Raw genomic sequence first — 13,597 nt, 5'->3', positions numbered from 1 at the left:
ATGTGGTGACCCCAGGGCTGAGTCCAGGGGGTGACAACTCCCTTGTCTGGGTGCCCACACACCCCTAAGGCAGCCCCATGTGCAGTTGACCTTAAATCAAGGGGCCATTCTGATTCTTTGTAAAGTCACAGAATCAAGTGGCCCTGTGACACTGCAGGGCCTCCTGGAACCAAAGGAATGCAGGGACACTGTGGAATCTCATGGAACCAAGGGACCATTGTGACATGCGGGGTCTCTTTGGAACAAAAGGACCACTGAGACATCTCAGACCCTCATGGAACCAAGGGGCCACTGTGCCTCCCCAGAACTCCATGGAATCAAGCAGAGCCGCTGCCTCCCCCCCGCCGCCGCACGGACCGGAGTCGCCGGCTCTGCCCCACTTGGACACCTCTGGAGTCAGCGTGTTCTTGGGCAGCACAACTGATCTCAGACCAGAGGGTTTCCCAGATTTTGCTTTGTCCCCTTTCCAAAGGTTTTGTTTTTCGTTCTTTGTATATTCAGGGAGAAAAGGGGGAAGGGAGGCACGTGTTGATCCCTGTTTTTATCTGTTTACAAAAGGGAGTTGGGGCAGGGGGGGAGAGAGGAGGCAATTTCTCTCTCTGCTGATGCTTTGAACTGTTCTGTTGGTATTGTTGTTTTTGCTGCTATATTTCTCGTCAGTCAACTGTTATTTTTTTTTACTTATACCTCCTTGTATTTTGTCTCCTTGTACTGGTGGAGAATAAAAGAGGAGTAAATTCATTTTATTGGAGTTCCTGCCCCAATATGTGTCTTTAAACCAGGACAGGTTGCTCAAGGGCTCCCTGAAATTTGGCATCATCCACAAAGGACATGAAAATACATTTTGTCCCATTGTACAGAGAGATAATAAAGATGTTCTATAGTGGATTTCAAGGGGTAACCACTGAGGGATTTCACAAATTTACTGCCAAGAGGAGCTTGTACCATGGATTTTATTTGGCGTTCTTCATTCAGCCAACTTTCCAAGGGCCACATCTTCCACTTCTTCAGTCTAGCTCTCACCAGTCTGGCTCTAAGGAGGCCACAGGAGATCATGTCAAAGGCCTTGATAACGTCTGGACACACAACATCCCTTCTTTTCCCTCCCACAGGGGTTCTGCAATCCCTGCCTTGTCTTTCCCATGCCTGGCAATGGCTGCAGCAGGACTTGCCCCATCCCCTTCCCTGCTGAGCCTGAGCAGTGTGGAACTCTGCCAACCCTCCTTGCTGCCCTGTTTGCAGACTGCTTCCAGGTCTGCCTTTGCCAAGGCCCCAGGAAGCTCTGGGCTGGCTCTGGCCTTTCCAAGGGTTTGGGAGAGGTCTCCCAGTGACACTGCCCAGCCTTCTCAATCTCCCTGACACCAAAACCTTTTCCATAGCCCACACTTGCAGAGGAGTGCCCAGGACACAACAAAGGTTGTCCTGGTGGTTGTGGAGAATGAGAAGGGATTTCTTCCTCGAGGCCAACCCCTCCAGTTGGATTTGAGTGCAGCTGAAAGGTTCCCTCAGCATTTTCCCCAGTGCCTCCCTGCCCTGAAGGTTTGTGGCCATCAGGCTGGAGCTGAGGGGGTTGGGCAGGTGCCTGAGGAGGGGGGAGAACAAGGGCTGTGTCCAACTGTGCCAGGAGGGCTGTGCTGGGCAAGGATGAGGAGGCTGCAGAAAACAGTGGCACTGGGGAGGGGAGAGGAGCAGCTGGAGAGACCTTGTGCCTGCCCACGCTGGGCAGGAGCTGCCCCAGGATGGCAGCTCTGAAGCACTCCCAGGATGTCCCTGGGAACAGGAGGGGAAGACTGGATCTGAAAATGGAACCTGGAAAGCAGAGAGCAGGAGTGTCATGGGGACACTGAAGGAGAGTTGCAGCCCTGGAGCAAGGTGACAGAAGAAGTGCCCCAGTCCATGCAGTGGCCTCAGAAGATCCCAGAGCATCCTGGAGATGCTGGGAGGGAGCCCAGCTCTGCTTCACAAGTTGCCAGGGCCTGTCCCTGCCTGTGCTCCAAGGGCTTCCACCCCCCAGGACTGTGCTCAGAGAGCACTCAGGCCTTAGAGTGAGAAAGGGGCTCAGGAGGACAGTGTGGGAGTGGCAAGAGAGCAGCTCTGGACAGGCCAAGCACTGCTGCTCCCTGGCAGTGCTGCTGGGCTGGGATTATTGTCCCCTTCCCGTTTGCAAATACCCCCTGTCCTGCAGTGTGCTGTCCTTTGGGAACATCTGAGAAGAAGGGTCTTGGACAAAGAAGGCACTGCAGGGTCCTTAATTTTGTTTAAATACTTAGAGAGCACAATTCATCATTTATACATCTCTGGGTCAAATTCAATGGGTAGACAGTAAATTAAAAGGCAGATGCATAATAATATTTCATTGCACAGAAAATATTACTGCAAGAAGAACCCGATGACCTCCACGAAAAATGTGAACAGGAAGGCTGGGCCATTAGTGAGTCCCATTCTGAATGCTACACACCAGAAAACTGGCACTTTACTGCTCCTGAGAAGCATCCAGTCATCATTATCCTCAGGGCATCCTTGAGCTCCTGGTTCCTCAGGCTGTAGATGAGGGGGTTCAGTGCTGGAGGCACCACCGAGTACAGAACTGATAGTGCCAGATCCAGGGATGGGGAGGAGATGGAGGGGGGCTTCAGGTGGGCAAATGCTGCGGTGCTGACAAAGAGGGAGAGCACAGCCAGGTGAGGGAGGCACGTGGAAAAGGCTTTGTGCCGTCCCTGCTCAGAGGGGATCCTCAGCACAGCCCTGAAGATCTGCAGATAGGAGAAAACAATGAAAACAAAACAACCAAGTGCTAAACAACCACTAACCCCAAGGAGCCCAAGTTCCCTGAGGTAGCCTGAGTGTGAGCAGGAGAGCTTGAGGATGTGTGGGAGTTCACAGAAGAACTGGCCCAGGGCATTGCCCTGGCACAGGGGCAGGGAAAATATACTGGCTGTGTGCAGCAGTGAATAGAGAAAGCCAGTGGCCCAGGCAGCTGCTGCCATGTGGGCACAAGCTCTGCTGCCCAGGAGGGTCCCGTAGTGCAGGGGTTTGCAGATGGCAACGTAGCGGTCGTAGCACATGATGGTGAGGAGGAAATACTCTGTTCCAAGGAAGAAGACAAGCAGAAAGACCTGGGCAGCACATCCTATGTAGGAGATGGTTGTGGTGTTATGGAGGGAATTGTGCATGGCTTTGGGGACAGTGGTGCAGATGCAGCCCAGGTCTGTGAGGGAGAGGTTGAGCAGGAAGAAGCCCATGGGGGTGTGCAGGTGGTGGTCGCAGGCTACGGCGCTGAGGATGAGGCCGTTGGCCAGGAGGGCAGCCAGGGAGATGGCCAGGAAGAGCCAGAAGTGCAGGAGCTGCAGCTCCCGCCTGTCTGCCAATGCCAGGAGGAGGAACTGGGTGAGGGAAGTGCTGTTGGACATTTGCTGCCTCTGGACATGGGGACCTGTTCAAGGAGGAAAGGACAGTGACTGTGCAGGGCAAACTTCTCTGGGAAAAGCCAAAGCCCTTTCTCAGAGGCCCATCCCTGTTCCTCAACACCTCCCGCTTGACCATGTCCAGGTGTCCTTCCTTCCCCGTGGTCGCTGGAGCCCTGATTGCTGCTGGCCAAGTGCTCTGTGAGCAGCAGAACCTCGGCCTGCAGGACACTGGGCAGTCAGCCCTGCTCCCCCCAGTCAGGGCACGGGAACAGGGAGGGCAGGGCCAGTCCTGGGGGGTGAACTTTGACAAAGAATCTGCTCCTAAGGCAGAGCAGCTTGTAAGCAACAGCACTGCCAGGGTGCAGGAAGGGGATGGCAGAAGGCAGAGGGAGAGATTCTGCTGCCCTCAGGGAGAACAGAGAGGCCTGTGAGGCAGGAGGATTGTCTGAGGCCCAGTGCAGAGTGAGGGGAGCTGCTCTGTCCCTCTGTCCTGTGCCAGCTGCCCTGCACTGGCACCTTTCTGAGACTCATCTCAAAGTTACACTCCTGTTTTCCCCTGGAGAGCAGAGGGACCCACAGCAGAGAAATTGGCTCCCCCCTTTCCCAAAGTCAGGCAGAGTCGGCTCATTCCCAGCCTGCCAGAGCCCAGAGCCCCCCAGGACACAGAGAGCTGGGACACCTCCTTGCTGTGCTCAGCCCTGCACAGGAGGAGCCCCAGGGGCTGGGCCTGACTCTGCAGCTCAACCTGCCATTCCCAGAGAGACTGTTAGCAATAGCAGGAACACCTGAGCAAGGCAAGGAGAGAGACAGCCGGGCCCTGAGGAAAGGCTTTCCCTTCCCAGCCCTGCACAGCCCCTCCCAGACAGCCCCAGGGCAGGACAGTCCCCTCAGGCCCTGCTCAGCAGCAAATGGGCCCAGGGCAGCAGAGATGCTCCTGCTCTAACCTGCACAGCTGAGATTCCATTCCCACCAAGCTGAGCCAGGCAAATGTGCAAGCACAGATTCAGGAAAGCAGAGACTCAAGCACAAAAGCCCTGCCCCTAATGTGCTCAGGAAATGTCCCCTCTGAAATTACCTGGCTACAGACTGGAGCTGTGAGAAGCCCTGATGCATCATGTAAAACACTCTCCAAAGCAGCAGGACCCTGCTCCACCATGACTTCCCCCTTCCACACACAGCTTCTCCCCACAGCACCATCCGTAGCTCCCTGGGCAGGCTGAGGGTTGATCCTGCAGGCAAAGAGTTCCTTCCCCGCAACACAGAGCCCTGGGCTGCAGGACCCTGCTCTGCAGGACAGCCCTGGGCACCCCTGGCTGCACCCCCCTTCACACCCTGCAGCTGTCCCTGGAAAGAGCCTCCTGCCCTGTCCCTCTGCTGGTGCCACAGGGAAGCCCTGCCCTGGAGCTCCTCCTGCTCCTCTGCAACAGAGAAACTGTGGGAGTCCTCCTAAAAGATCCTCCAGGCTGTGGGATGTGCCAGCTTTGGGAGATTCCTCCAGGCACACAAGCAACACTGTCCTCCCTGCATAGACTTACCATGGAGAGGCTGTGAAAACCTCTCCCAAACTGAAGGTTCAGCTCAATGTCTTTGCAATCTTGATTCCCTTGAACCTTTTCCTGCCTCACTCCCTTCCCCTCAGTGCCTGCAGGCAGTGCCCTCATCCCTGCTGGGCTGTGCAGAGGAGCTGCTCACCAGCAGAGTTGTCTCTTTGAAGCTCTTCTTGCTTGCCAGGAGCTCCCTGTGTGCCAGGAGCCCGGCCCAGCTCAGCAGCACAGCAACAGCCCCAGGCATTTCATGACCCCCAGGGGGGTTTGATGTTGTTTACATGAGACTCAGTCCCTGAGAGGAAGTTCAAACAACTTTTGAGGAAGTCAAAGTGAGATTGAAACACTAAAGTTTCTTGTAGTGCTAATGAGTCTCACTGAGGGACACAACTGAGAACATGTCCCCAGGTTCCAGTTAGAGCAGAAAACTGCAGACAGTGATGCCAAGGATGGACAAGCAAGGGAAAGGTGGCTCTGATGCTGAAGAAACCTTGACTTGTTTCCTTAATCCAAGGGGCCAAGCCCTGACCCCCAGCCCCTGGGAAGGCAGATCCTGTCCCTGCCTCATTCCTCAGGGCTCTTCCTGGGGCACTGGGATGTGGGATGTGCAATGCCAAGGGCAGGACCATGGGGTGGCACCTGCCAGGCTGCTGAGCAGGGACAAGGAGGCCCTGAGGCCCCAGGGCTGCAAGGGGCACTCCCCTCCTCCTGGCCTCAGGGGCACAGACAGCAGCCATGGCCAAAGGCCTGCAGAAGGTGGCTGTGGCAGGGCCTTTCAGCTTCTCCCCCTCCCTGTCTCCTCTCCAGCCCAGGCTGTCCTACGGTGTCCATGCCCTGCCCCTTTCCCTGCAGGCTGTCGTCATCCCCCCGGCTGCCCCACCTGGCTGGCACCTTCCTGCACTGACATCTCTGCGTCCTCCCTGGCTCTTCCTGCACACACAAAGCCTTGGCCTCATCCAGACTCCTCCTGGGTGATGTGTTGCATCACACCATTGCCCTCAGAGTGAAACTTCTTTCTCTTTGTTTCCAGCCTGGACCTCCCCAGCTGCACTTGGCATTATTTCTTTATTTCTCATGCTGTCTCCTGCTATGACAAAAGGATCCATCCTTCAAACCTTCTCTGGCTACTCCTGTACTGTCCTCAGTCTCCACACCATGGAGCCCAGAGCTCCTTAGTCCCTGCAGAGTGCTCATGTGCTTGAGGCCTCCAAATCTTTTCTTGGGAGATCCCTGGGTACTCTCCAAGGTGTTTGCAGATGAACACATGGTGCTCATAGTCTAAGGAAAACACAGGGATACGTTTTACCAAGGCCTGTAGTGGCAGAACAGGGGGCAATGGCTTTGAACTGAAAGACTAGAGTATTATATTTATAATAGGAAGAAATATTTAACAATGAGGGTGGCAAGAACTGAAGCAGATTTCCAGAGAAGTGGATGTCCCATCCCTGCATTCGTCCAAGGTCAGGGAAAGTGAGTAATTTTAACCAGTAAAAGATGTCACTGCCCACATCCAGGGACTTGGACCAGATGACCTTTTAGCTCTTTTCCAAGCAAAATATTTCTGGGATACTTTCAGTCCCTATCTCCTTCTCCAAAGAATTTCCATTTATGAGGACATGAATTGCCATGTTTTTGGAGAAACCCTTCTAAGCCCAAAAGGTAAAAACATAATTCAAAAAGAGTTCGAATATATCTGTGTGAAGGCTTCACCAAAGTGGGTCAATGGCAGAACCTCCCAGGATGACCTCACAAATGTGGGTGGGGTTTTCATGCTTGGGGTCTGAGACTTAGGATGGGCAACAAGAAAGCACATTTGGGGACTGAGGAAGACTTGTCATGGGATGTCTAGGAAAGAACGAAAGGAAGGGGAAGGGTGGGATCACAGCGGTTTGTGGAGGAACAAACGTGAGAAAACAGAGAGAAAAGAGGCTGAAAAAGCTGGTCATGGTAAACAGGAGGCTGGTCAAGATATGTCCCTGGCTGTGCCCTGCAAGTGATCCCCACAGCCTGTCCCCTTTTCTTAAGAACTCCATGGCCAAGAAGTTTCTGTGGGGAGGGACCTCTCTGCTCCTGGCACAGATTGTGGCCCAAGTTCCAGCCCCTGCAGCAGGAGCCACAAATAGTCAGGTCTTGTGTTCTTTGGGGGGCCAGACTCTGCCCAGACTGGGGGGTGTGTGTGTTGGAAGCACAAAAGAGTGAAGCAAATGCAAAGCTAAACACCCAATGTAGGCTGACTTTGTCCCTAAGTGGGGGATGAGAATTGGACCCAACATGTGCAGGGACAGATGGAGGGGTTTGTCCCCCTGGCCCTGCCCAGAAGGGACACCTTTCAGGAAGGGTTGTGGCCTTGGCTGTGCTGAGGGTTGCCCCGGGCAATGCAGCTTGGGATTGCAGTGGCACTGTCAGGGCTCTGCAGAGCTCCTGGCAGTTCCTGCCTTTGTCCCCAGCAATGCCAGAGACCTGCAGGGGTTGCAGTCAATCCCTTGTGCTCTTTGGGACCCCGACTGGCTCTGCTGAATGTCAGCAGGCCTGGAGTTCCCAGACTGTTCCTGCATCCAGGGTCGGGCCTGCAGTGACGTTTGTGCAGCATTCAATTGGGGCAGTGGCAGGATGGCCATGGATCCATTCCTGCACAAACACAATGGGGCTCCATCCCAGGCAGGGAAGGGCTTCAGGGAGGAGGAGAGCACGTCTGGGCAGGAACCTGCTGAAATCCCCGAGGGACAAATGGCAGTGTGTGCCCCTGCAGGGGACTCAGCCTGGCCATGGCACAGCTGGAGCTGCCTGGCTGGGAGCAGCCCTGTCAGAAGCTGTGGGTGGGCAGGGAGCTGGGCAGGAGGCAGCCGTGTGCCCTGGCAGCAAGGGAGGCCAGGAGCACCCTGGGCTGTGGCACCAGCACATCAAGGATGTGCATTCTCCAGGTCACTGTGGCTGAGGAAAACTGAGGGAAGAGCTGGGATGTTTATAAATTGTATTGAGTTTAAATTTTGTTTGTGGGCAATGAAGAGAAACTTTCTGTGGCTCTAAGTCTCACCAGTTCCACACCTCCCAAAGAACACAAACCTGAGGAGTTGTGGTTCCCACTCCAGTGGCACTTGGAGCTCCCTCTGTATCCAGAGCACAGAGCTCCATTGTCCCACAAAGTCCTTGGAAATGGAGGGATTAAGGACACAGGACAGGCTGTGGGGACCAGTTGCAGGCCATGGTCAGGGCTTTGGGGTGGTTGTGAGCCCAGGGCAGGACCCGGCACTTGGCCTTGTTGAACCTCCTCCAAGTGGCCTGGGCCCATGGATCCAGCCTGTCCAGATCCCTCTGCAGAGCCTTCCTGCCCTCCAGCACATCAACACTCCCCCCAGCTTGGTGTCCCTGGGAACTGCCTCAGGCTGCACTCGATGCCCTTGTGCAGATCCTTGAGAAAGAGATTGAAGTGCCCTGAGCCCAGTGCTGAGCCCTGGGAACACCCCTGGCTGGAACTCCATTGCCCACCACTCCTTGGGCCTGGCCATCCACACAGATGTTTGCCCAGTGAACAGATGCTGCAGAAGGTGTTTGATAAAGGTCCTGTAAGCCCAGAATATTGGGATGAGTGCAGATTTAGCTCTGCACAACACAGAAATTCATTCACTTCCTCTTTTCCTCCCTCTGTGGATGGAGGGAACTTGTGACTTCAGTGTGTGACTCACTGTGTGCAAAGGGCAAATATGGACAGAATCCAGGGCATGGAGTTTTGGGGGGATCTTGGGATGTGTGCTTGACACAGAACGGGGTTTGTCATTGGTCTAAGACTATCTACTGTGCAAAGTGGACTTCAGTGGAGGCCATGTGGACTTAATATACAGCAGGGGAAGGACTTCTGGTTTTTATTGAGCTGTGCCTTCCTTTGGTTTTGTTTGCTGACAATAAATGAACATCCCTCTGTGTCTCAGGCAGCTCTTTCTCCAAGCCAAGCAGGTGGGAGTTGGTGCCAAGGAGCTGAAACCTGCAGGTCCAGCCTTGAGTGGAGGGAGCTCAGATTTGCCCAAGGCTGCTTTGAGTCCCAGGGGTTTGATGAGGGAATGGTGGGGTGGGGATAGGGATAAAGTCTGATGGATTGTCAGACATAAATGGTCTTGGTTTTCTTATCTATTCAGACTGAATTAAGAATTGCCCAGGATCAATATCAACTGGGGATTGCTAATATTAATGTTAAAACGGGAAAAAAATAAACGGGACATAAAAAAGGAGATGTTTTCTCATTTCTTCTTTAATACAGTATATTCACTTTGAATGCACTTCTGAGATCTGTCTAAATAACCACAAAAGAATTGAAGACTTGCAAGTAAATTATTCCCCAGGGGCTTGTCTGGTTAAGATGCCATCTCTGAGAAGAGAGTGTGGAGGAATGAGCAGACAAGGAGACCATCCCTGGGGCTGGGGAAGCAGGAACTCAGAGTCACTGGTTCCAGGTGGAAAATGGACTGTGGGATGTTTCTGGGAGAGCCCCTAAAGGCTGTGCTGGTTTCAGGGGGAGTACAGTTAAATTTCTTCCCCGTGGCCAGTGCAGGGCTGTGTTTTGGCTTTGTGCTGAACACAGGGTTGATAATCACAGAATGACAGAATAGGTTGAGTTGGAAGGGACCCACAAGGATCCTCCAGTCCAACCCTTAGCCCTGTAAAGAACCATCCCTAACGGTCACACCATGAGCCTGAGAGGATCATGCAAACACTTCTTGAGCTCTGTCAGCCTTGGTGCTGTGCCCACTGCCCTGGGGAGCCTGGTCAGTGCCCAACCACCCTCTGGGGGAAGAACCTTTTTCTAAGACCCAACCTGACCCTTCTCTGACACAACTCCAGGCCATTCCCTCAGTCCTGTCCCTGGTCCCCCCAGAGCAGAGTTCAGGGCCTGCCCCTCCTCTGCCCCTCCCCAGGAAGTGGGAACTGCAGTGAGGTCTCCCCTCAGTCTCCTCCAGCTGAACACACCAAGTGCCCTCAGTGTCCTCACACGCCTTCCCCCCAAGGCCCTTCCCCATCTTCCTTGCCCTCCTTTGGACACTCTCTAATGGCTCAATCTCTCCCTTCCATTGTGTCCCCCCAAACTGCCCCAATGGTGCAGGTGAGGCCGCCCCAGGGCAGAGCAGAGCGGGACAATCCCCTCCCTGGCCCGGCCGGCCATGCTGGGCCTGATGCCCCCAGGACAGGCTTGGCCCTCCTGGCTGCCAGGGCACTGCTGACTCAGGGCCAACTGGCCACCCACCAGCACCCCCAGGGCCCTTTCCCGGCACTGCTTTCCAGCCTCTCCTTCCCAGTCTGTCCGTCCAGGCGGGGTTGCCCCATCCCAGGGCAGAATCCGGCACTTCCCCCTGGTGAAGTTCTCAGGGCTCCTAAAGAGCCGGGAGGTCACGGAATGTCAAAGAGCCCCACGGAGCTAAAGGGACCCTTGGGACACTGGGGAACCTCCTGGAATCAAGGGATCTTTGTGACATGTGAGGCCTCATGGAATCAGAGGAACCCTGTGGAATATCATGGAATCAAGGGGCACCTGTGACACTGCAGGGTCTCCTGCTCCAGAAGGAACCCTGGGACACTGTAGGATCTCATGGAACCAAGGTGCCATTGGGACACAGCATGGCTGCAGGGAATCAGGGCTCCAGAGTAAAAGTCCACGGCCTCATGGAAAAAATGAATTCTGGGACACTGTGGAACTTCATGGAAACAAGGGGCCATTTTGACACTCCAGGGCCTCATGGAGCCAAAGGAACCCTGGGACTTTTTGGAACCTCATGGAGTCAAGGGCCAGTTGTGACACTGCAGAGCCTCATGGAACTAAAGGAATTCTGGAGAACTGCTGATGCCTAAAATCTGTCCTGACACACTTTTAAACTCTTTTACTATTCTTGGCTGTTAATTAAGACAATCTGTGTCACTAAAAATAGAAGTTTTATTCTTCCGTCCTCCTCGTCCACCCCAAAATGGCAGAATAGGCATGCAATGTTTACAGTAAAGCTTTTTTATCCCACCTAGCACAGGAATTTCTAGGCTACAGGGAAGGAGGCATGCATGGACCTATTTAACACACTGTCACACCCTTTTTCTAATTTATCCACACTAGTCAAATTTTTCTAACAACACACTGTCATTCTTAATTATAAATTAATTCATATTTCATAAGTGGGGTGAACTAAAGCAGTCTCTTCCTTCTCATTTTTAACTCTGGTAGCAGGTGTTCACCCCAGGTGTCCTTCCCCTGAAGTTGCAGCTTCTTCTCTCCCTCTCACAGAGTGCCCAAGGCCGTCTGATGGATTCCATCCCTATCTCTGAGGCCTCTCTCTGGGGAGCTGCCTCTGGCTCTCCAGCCTGAACACCTGCTTGGTCTCCCACCCCCCAGCTGTGATTCAGTTTTCTGGAATGATTATAAATGAATTAAAAAGCTTTTCTGGGCCATGATCTAGGCAACTGCTGCCGTGGATAACGTGGATTGCAGGAAGGCAGAAGAGAAGGACGTGAAAGGGCCACCTGTGAGCAAAAGGTATTTTTCATGTTCAGCAGTCTCTGAATTTTTGTTACTAGTTTTCTGTTTCTGTGAAAGAGTTCAGTGTCCTCCCTCCTGGGAGGGATGGGAATAAATGATTAAACATGGAAAACATTGTGGCTGAGCTGTTCCAACACTGCAAACTGTCATTTGTCCAGATGGTCTAAAGATGTCCAGATGATTGAAAACCTTCCATATGTTTCTTTTCAGGGAGAGAGAAATATTTGATGAAGAAATCCAGCAAAGGCAAAAGTGCAAGGTCAAGCCTCAGCCTGCTGAGAGCTGAGGAGTGGCACCAGCTGCCCCAGAATTACACAGGGAAAATAAGAAACACAGAGGTTTTGGAATGGGATCGAGCCATTTTCAATGGGATTGATTCACTTTGAGGTGACAGACTGATCCCTCTCGACTTTTGGGATGTAGAGCTGGGAGAGACTGGAATGTTAATGGTCCACAGCTCCAACACTCTCCAGTTGCAGAAGCAGTGGGGGCTTTGCTGCCCATGGGCAAAGGAACCACCTGGGGAAGGGGGGGTTAATGGGGCTGGGGGGGGAGAGGAGGGGCAGCACCACGAGCAGGTGAGTCCTGAGACCCTCCTGGTGTCCCCAAGACCATCTTGGTGTCCCCACCCCCCCCCTTGACACCCCGAGACCCCCCTGGTGTCTCCAATGTCCCCAGGGCCTCCCCATGGCCCCAATCCCCCCTTGACACCCCCAATTCCACTGTCCACAAACCCCTCCCCACTGTCCCCACTGTCCCCAAACCCCATCCCTGATGTCCCCAACCCTCCATCTCATCCCAGGAGCCCCCCCTGGACCCTCTGACCACAAAAACACCCCTCCTTCCCCCCACGCTCACAGAAAGGCCAAGGGCATTTGGGGACACACTGGGGACAGTTGGGGGGCTTTGCAGGGCACTGGGTCATTACTGGAGGATACTGGGACACACTGGGGGGAACCAGGGGGCACTGGGAGGGACTGGAGGTGAACTGGGGCACACTGGGGGACACTGGCAGATGACTGAGGAGTTCCTGGGGGATTACCAGGACATACGGGGGGACACTGGGAGGTTACTGGGCCACACCAGGGGTTACTGGGTGCTCACTGGAGGATCATTGGGCCACACTGGGAGGCAGTGGGAGGTCACTGGGATGCACTGGGATGTCACTGAGGGGGTTACTGGGCCGTACTGAGATCACTGGGAGGTCACTGGGCTGTACTGGGGACACTGGGATCCCCTTACCCGGATGTGGTACATCTCGACCCTGGACTTTGGGGGGCACCACCAGGCCCCCTCCCCTGGGGGCTGGGGGACCCCCTGAACCCCACTGCTGAACCCTCCCTGTAGGATCTCTGTGTGCTGAGTTTTGCGGTCTCTGGGGTTCAGGGCGGGCATCAGGATCCCCTTTCCCTGAGGTCGGTCCGCCGGGCCGGCAGGGGCGCTGTGGCCCGAAAAGAAATGGCGGGTCCAGACGTGACGCGGGGCCTCATGGGAGTTGTAGTTCTTTTATGAGCTCTCCGCCGGCGCGCCTGCGCAGTGCAGCCAGGGCGCTGGAAAAGCCCCCGAGCCCCGCAGCCCCCAAGAGGGCTCCAAGGCCCCGCGCTCTGCCCCTCGGGAACCCCCGAACCCCTCCTCTAAACCCTCCCGAGCCCTCCAGCCTTTCCACTCACAGTGCAGTGCACCCGCCGCCGCCTCCTCCATCACTTCCCCCCAGCCAACATGGCGCTCTGTGCGCTCCCCGCCTCCAGAGAGACCCCCACAGTCAATCAGCGGGCGGTCTCGCCCAGGCAGCGGGCGAGCGGGAGAGGAAGACTTTGAGCCTTCATCCCCTGCGACCACCCGAGAGGAGCACCAGAGAGAAGTGCGCAGGCGCCAGAAGGCGCGTCCCGAGATTTCCATGGAACACCGCCCACTCTGGGGTAGCTCGGGAAGATGTAAAAATGTGCAATGAATATGTATGAGCTAATTTCCCAGGAACTGGAACAGCCCTGTGTGTGCAGGGACACGGGTCAGGGGGTGCCCCCCCAGCAGCCCTCTGTCCCCACAGCAGGTTGGGAGCTCAGGGGGACACCCCGGACCCCCCTTTCCCACCCCCCTCTGCCCCACAGCTGCTGCAGCACCAGCTGCTGGGTGGGGGG

At 54.8% G+C, this 13,597-nt stretch overlaps 1 protein-coding gene across 1 annotated transcript; it reads right to left on the bottom strand.

The window, feature by feature from the left end:
• Window positions 1-2,450: 2,450 nt before the first annotated feature.
• On the bottom strand, window positions 2,451-3,173 carry LOC135404920 (olfactory receptor 14C36-like). Its single transcript, XM_064639651.1, has one exon. It carries the CDS (start codon window positions 3,171-3,173, stop codon window positions 2,451-2,453), a length of 723 nt encoding a protein of 240 aa, XP_064495721.1.
• Between the last annotated feature and the right edge of the window lie 10,424 nt (window positions 3,174-13,597).

The sequence above is a fragment of the Pseudopipra pipra genome, chromosome W (genome assembly GCF_036250125.1).
Source record: "Pseudopipra pipra isolate bDixPip1 chromosome W, bDixPip1.hap1, whole genome shotgun sequence".
NCBI lineage: Eukaryota > Metazoa > Chordata > Aves > Passeriformes > Pipridae > Pseudopipra > Pseudopipra pipra.
This window is presented reverse-complemented; position numbering and strand designations above follow the sequence as displayed.